General features: G+C 46.3%; 1 protein-coding gene across 1 annotated transcript; it reads right to left on the reverse strand.

Annotated features, from left to right (window-relative positions):
• Window positions 1-5,440: 5,440 nt before the first annotated feature.
• LOC136647608 (mas-related G-protein coupled receptor member H-like) lies at window positions 5,441-6,385 on the reverse strand. Its single transcript, XM_066623234.1, has 2 exons — window positions 6,145-6,385; window positions 5,441-6,075 (listed from the first exon to the last, which is right to left on the reverse strand). Exons 1-2 carry the CDS (start codon window positions 6,383-6,385, stop codon window positions 5,441-5,443), a joined length of 876 nt encoding a protein of 291 aa, XP_066479331.1.
• Window positions 6,386-6,780: the final 395 nt, after the last annotated feature.

Below are 6,780 nucleotides of genomic sequence, written 5' to 3' on the forward strand. Positions count from 1 at the left end.
GGGGGGGTAATGCTAGCTGTACTTTCTAAAACACCTGCAAGACATGCATATGGGGGAGATACCTTTCTGTGCAAGGATTCACTGTATTGGCCAGTGGCTCATCTGTGTCACTCAATGAAGTGAAGTACATTTCATTGAAAGGGCACTGGCATTCACACACGCAATCTCAGGAGAAGGTAGTCCTCGTAAACATTCAAGCATTCACCCGCAGGTCCTTGGATGAGCATCATGGCATTTTAAGGAAAACAAACCCCTGCTTAGCCTAGTCTTGAAGCCATATTGGACTCTCTCTCTCTCTCTCTCTCTCTCTCTCTCTCTCTCCTCTCGTGCCTTTTTACCAGAGATCTCAAATTCTTGAACTGAGGACTAGAATTTTACATTTACATTTTGAACGTTAATGAGTGTGGAAAAGTGAACTCGCAACTCCTTCTAGACACTCTGGTGACCAAAATTAGGAAACGGAACACCTGGGACCTCTGATTCAATGATGGCACTGACAATGATTAAAAATGCTTTACTGGTCTTGAAGACGGCCAAGTTCCTATCTAAAAATAATCTATTTGTTGTCAGAGAGTCCAGATGTCGATTGCACAGAAAATTGTCATTGACTTCCTCTCTCTTCCTCCTAATCTTGCCAGATAGTCAGTTTGAATACATAACCAGGCTCGCAAGACACAAAGATAATGACAATTTGGTTCTACTGAATTCAAATTGCCCTATTCTTATTGTTTGAATTGCCTTTGAATGTTTGTTTTATTCTCTACTTCTTTATAATTACCTTAAGAAATTGTTCAGAGAGTTAAGGAACCTGCTTTAAGCCCAACCTTATGATGCTGGTTCCAAACTAGTGCATCGCAGCCATGATTACAGGTGATTAACAGCCCAATCTTATAGTTTGGTGATGGACCACATGGGCTGGCAGTGCAGCAAGCTGTCTGCCAGTCTACACAATGCTGCTGCTGCTGGCCCAAGGCTCAGAATGCCATGCGCTGCCAGCAGTGTAGTGCTGACCAGCTGCCCATGGGATTCTGTTGGAAGAGAGCCAGACTGGGGTGAAGGTGGGGTGAAGATGGGAGAGGGTCAGGTCATGCCAGCACCAGCATCCCCGATGTTGTGATTCCCCACCCAATCAACCCCAGCAGGCTTCACAGAGCTACGGCAGTGAAAGAGCTGGCATAGGTCTAAGCAGTCCCATTGGAACTCTTTGGCAGTAAAACCAAGTTAAATGTTTTTCACACACCTCTCTCCCCTGGGCCCTCTCTCCAGGATGGTGCGTTGGATGCAGTAGTAGCCAGTGCACTGGGTGGGAAGGGGATGATGATGCAAATGAAAGGGAAATGGTGAAACACTCAATATTGCTGTCCCCCTTCTCGCCTCCTCTTGCTCACTTGCTAAAGTTGAGCGGCTCCCTGAGTGATCAGGACTGGGCTTCCATGCTCCCTCCCCTGGGGCAGCATTTCCAGTTGTGAGCATGGATCTTTAAGATGCATTTAGGTGAACATCTACTTTAATCTCTTGAATCTCAGCTTTCCCAAATGCCTGGAAATGCATGGCAATTTGATTACTGGTGGTAAAAGGGCATTCAGCATCTGCTCAAAGGCATAGGGTGACTTCAGTTACATCCCCCCATGAGTATTCCGTCTGTGCAGAACCAGAGTCCAGATGTGCACTGTAATGCCATAGTTCTCCAGACTCCTAAACAGACTGCATTTGATGCAGCATTTTTCAAAAATGGGCTGCATTAGTTTCAACCAGTTCGTATCACGTATGCTGAAAGTGTCAACCCAAAGTGTGGCGGCAGTGAAGAGGGCTAATTCCATGCTTGGGATCATTAGAAAAGGCGTTGAAAATGAGGCAGCTAATATTGCAATGCCATTGTACAAATCCATGGTTAGGTCACACCTGGAGTATTGCATCAGTTCTGGTCGCCACATCTCAAAAAGGACATAGTGGAAATGGAAAAGGTGCAGAAGAGAGCAACCAAAATGATTACTGGGCTGGGGTACCTTCCTTATGGGGAAAGGCTACAGTGTCTGGGCCTCTTCAGCCTAGGAAAAAGGTGCCTGAGGGGGGGCATGACTGAGACATACAAAATTATGCAGGGGATGGACAGAGTGGATAGGGAGAAGCTCTTTTCCCTCTCACATAACACCAGAACCAGCGGACACAGTTGCATCACTAGGGTTCATGACAGCTGGTGCGGGAGGCCAGCGCGTCACCCCCCTGCAGTGGGTGGGGCAACACTCCAGGTGGTGGGTGTGGTGATCTACCATCACTCTGCCCCCACTGGTTTTTTTGGCTGTACCTTTTGATAGAATAAATATATGTCAATACAGTTTGTTTAATCGCATTCTGTATGAAAATTACATTGATTGATATATAACTTGATGGTATTATTTTTGCAAACTGTGATTTTAGTGATTTTGGTCACTAGTGGTGTCACCTCCCCCCCAGGTGTCACTAACACCCTATTGAAGCAGTTCTCGAACTTTTAGCACTGGAACCCACTTTTTAGAATGACAATCTGTCCAGGACCCATCATAAAGCAAATTAAAATAAATAATTATAAATACATTAAAGTAAAATAAATAAAGGGAAAGCCAGCCCTGTTCCAACACGTGAATTTTCTTTGTAGCCTGCCTTCAATAACACCCCCCACAAAAAGCATCAGTGAGATTTTCACCCCTACCCAGTACCCAATTCAATTTAAGTTCTTATATTTCAAGCATATCACTGTCAGAACCCACCGGCTTTACAAGTCTGAGAGCCCAATCCTATGCCTGTCTACTCAGAAGTAAGTCCCATCATAGTCAGTGGGGCTTACTCCCAGGAAAGTGTGGATAGGATTGCAGCCTAAAACAGAAAAAAATTCACCTTAGCCTGTCAAGCCTCTGTTTCATTCTTTTAATGGGGGGGCTGCCTTCTGGAGTATTTGTTGAGCTCCAGTTGCAACAAATCAGGACCATTCTAGTGGCCTCACATTTCTCTTTGCCTGACCCACCCAGGAGCCAAGGCACCTTTGCTTACCCACGAGTAAACGCGACCATGTGGCTTAGTTTCGCTTTCCATAGGGCTCAATACATTCTCCAGCTTGGAGGGAAGGACCTTCTTCTCGGGTGTTTTTGGGGGGCTACATTCATTGAATCAGGACCATTCTGGTGTTGTTGGATTCCTCTCAGCCTGCCCTTTCAGACAGATGAAGGCACATTCACCTAATCACGAGTAAACACATGATATGGCTTGGTTTCACTATCCATTGGGCTCCATGCATTTTTTGTTTTCTGGTTTTTTGCCAATAATTTTTGATAGAAAGGTGATATTTCACTCCCATTTTTTGCATTGCATTCAGCTCGAATTTCTGCATCCAATGGTATATAACATGATCATATTACTCCTAACCACCGCAATTTTAGCACGTCAACCTCCCAGTGTGCGTCACCCCCCTCTTGCATGTCACCTGGTGCAGTCTGCACCCCCCGCACCCTCCTAGCGACGCCACTGAGGAGACATCCACTAAAGTTGAGTGTTAGGAGAGTTAGGACAGACAAAAGAAAATATTTCTTTACCCAGCATGTAATTAGTCATATTGTCTGGATGCCTTTAAGAGGGGATTGGACAAATTGCTGGAGTAAAAATTCATTACAGGTTACAAGTCATAGTAGGATGTGCAAGCTCTTGGTTTCAGAGGCAGGCTGCCTCTGATTGCCAGATGCAGGGGTGGGCACCAGGACACAGGTTGTGTCTGTTGTCTTGTGTGCTCCCTGGGGCATTTGGTGGGCCGCTGTGAGATACAGGAAGCTGGACTAGATGGGCCTATGGCCTGCTCCAGTGGGGCTGTTCTTATGTTCTTAACTACAATTCCCAGGAAGCCTTGCAGGTCTCTTGTTATCTGGTGTGCTCCCTGGGGCATTTGGTGGGCCGCTGTGAGATACAGGAAGCTGGAATAGATGGGCCTATGGCCTAATCTAGTGGGGCTCTTCTTATGTTCTTATGTATGAAGGTCCCCTGGAACCTAATCCCATTTTTCCCATAGGTTCAATGTCTTTAAAAGGTGGCCTAGAAGCCTTTAAAAGGGGATTGGACACGTTTCTGGAGGAAAAATCCATTACGGGTTACAAGCCATGATGTGTATGTGCAACCTTCTGATTTGAGAAATGGGCTATGTCAGAATGCCAGGTGCAAAGGAGGACACCAGGATGCAGGTCTCTTCTTGTCTTGTGTGCTCCCTGGGGCATTTGGTGGGCCACTGTGAGATACAGGAAGCTGGACTAGATGTGCCTATGACCTGATTCAGCGGGGCTCTTCTTATGTTCTTATTCTGTATCTGATTTGGTATCCACTGGGTTTTCCAGGAACCTAACCCTAGCAGATAATGAGAAGTGATTGTATTAAAACATGATTGACAGCCCAATCCTGTTGACCATATACGCTGGCAGAATACACATTCCACCACCATAAGCAGTTCTATAGCTCTTGCACACAGCCTGGCCACAGCCACAAAGGGTTTCCAACAGATGCAATGATGATTGATGCCGGCAGACCGAGCTGAATCTCTTGAGTTGTGTAAAGCGGAACAGTACCACGTTCGTCTGGAGAGGTCGTACCAGTGCTGGAAAGACTGCAGACAGAGGGGAAAAAACCCTTACAATTGCTAGCTGAACTTATTCCCTTTCTTACTTACCTGAAGGATGACAAGGTTATTACATTAACTACCCCTTTCTCACTTGCTTCCCCACAAGTGTGTCTCATTTATGCAGAACTTACTGTTTACTTCCACTTTGGGCAGCTGGAGCAAATCCTTCCCTCTGGCTTGGACATTGTATCACTTGGCTGGAACAATGTCACCTGTCTATGAGATTAAGATCTCTGTTTCTCTCTTCCTGGAGGAAAACTGGTGAGAATGTGAACCAATCAGCAGGCTCATCCTTGTCTCTGGCAGGAATTCTGACTCAGGAAGAGACTTTTCCTACCCCTGGTAGCTTGTGGCATTTGACAGAAGAAAGGGACAACTTCTGCCTGCAAAGTATATCCCAGCAACTTTCTGAAGGATGAAGAAGCGAAGGACTGAAAGACAAAGAAGCTGCCAGGGTTGCTAAAACTGCAGAAATAGAGAAAAATATTTTTTTTAAGATCAAAAACACACATGAAAGTAGCAGAGAACATAGGAAAATCCAGAATTTCATCAGAATTTTGGCCTACTCTCCCAAGGACTTTCAAATTCCTTGTGCTCTGAAGCGCAGAGAAGATGTTCTTGCTAATACAGGCGGTGCTTCCTATGAGACATTGCAAAAAACCAAAGATTGCTTCAGGGATCTAGCAGCCATCTGGAGATTGCCAGCAGCTCAAATAGGCTTCCCTAACATCTTTGATTCAAAAGACTAAAGAAAGCTGCAGTTTTTAGAGTGACAAGTCTAGACTGTGGTTGGAACTTATGCAGGTATCATACCTGGCTTTGTACTGTGTATTGCAGTTCTTCTCCAGGCGCTTCCTCATCCTTGAAAATCCTCTGGAGGATGAGCTTCACGTTCTCGCTGCACAGACCCTTCTTCCTCCTCCCCACCAGGAAATAAATTAGTGGGTTGACAAAGCTATTTAGAGATGCACACAATGAACCATATTCTTGGAGAAGGTAACGGTATATAACTAAATCATGATAAGTCAACTCCACAGTATGATATGTAACTAAACAAATGGCATTTAAAGGAAAAGCCAGGATGAGGAAGAAGAAGAGAGTCAGCAAGATGACCAATAAAATCTTCCCCCGCTGGCGCTGTTGTGATTTAAAACAGACTCGGAGGAACAGGATCAGTGTTGAGATTGTGATGAGCGGCAGGCAGACCACGGCAGTCACCAAAAACACATAGAATAGTGGGAGGGCACGTTCTTCTCTCACAGGAAGAATCCAATTAAGTCCATACAGCAGTAAGCAGAAGATCCACAGGATGGCACATATGGTGCTGGACAAGTGCAGCGGCCGATGGCATCGGTACCAAAATGGGAAGAGGAGAGACACACACCTGTCAACGCTGATGGCCGTCAGCAGAAATTGACTAGTGCTGTACGCAAACTGGAAGACTTCTTGATCGGCCAGGTAGGAATACCACCAAGGAGGAAAGATGCCAAAATTGAAATAAAGTATGTCACCGAGGGCCATCAGGTTTAGGGATATGAGGATCCCAAAGTCAGCCACAGCCAAGTTCAGGATGTAGGTGGTGAAGGGATTCCTCTTCATGCGGAAGCCAAGGAGCCAGATGACTGTTCCGTTCCCCACAACTCCACATATGCACACAACACAAATGAAGCTGTTAACAATGTTCCTTTCCAGTAGTTCTGTCGTGTCTTCACTTGAGTTCCAAGTGTTGTTAGATTCGGGTTGTGCCTCCATTTGAGGTTAGAATGTGAGGGGGAGGTGAGTCAGCAGGGTCAGTCTGTACCGTTGTGCTTCTTGTCTCCTCTTCTCCTATGCACTACCCTGCTGGGAAAAAGAGAGAGATGGTTTGATTTCTGCTATGGAGGTGAAAAAGTAGGAGTGGGAGTGCTGGGTGGTGGACCAGTAAGTCAGGGCAGGGAGGGAGGCATTCTGGGGGCAGGAAGGGTGGGGGCAGGCAAGGCAGGGGGAGGGAGTAGGGCAGGAGGGGGGCAATACTGGCAGAGCTCCGCTGCGCCAGATCCAGTGCTGGGCCTCCCTGCCCGACATGGGGTTTCTTTACTCTGTGCTGGCTAAATAGAATTGTGTAGCCCCACTGGTGGGCCACTTCCCTTATTCGAGTGAAAGGGACA

This window comes from Tiliqua scincoides, chromosome 4 (assembly GCF_035046505.1).
Source record: "Tiliqua scincoides isolate rTilSci1 chromosome 4, rTilSci1.hap2, whole genome shotgun sequence".
Classification (NCBI taxonomy): domain Eukaryota; kingdom Metazoa; phylum Chordata; class Lepidosauria; order Squamata; family Scincidae; genus Tiliqua; species Tiliqua scincoides.

Coding starts and splice junctions, on each gene's coding strand:
- LOC136647608 (XM_066623234.1), bottom strand. CDS start 6,385: ATGGAGGCACAACCCGAATCTAACAACACTTGGAACTCAAGTGAAGAC. Junction 6,076..6,144: donor CCTAAACCTGATGGCCCTCG/GTGACATACTTT, acceptor CCGATCAAGAAG/TCTTCCAGTTTGCGTACAGC.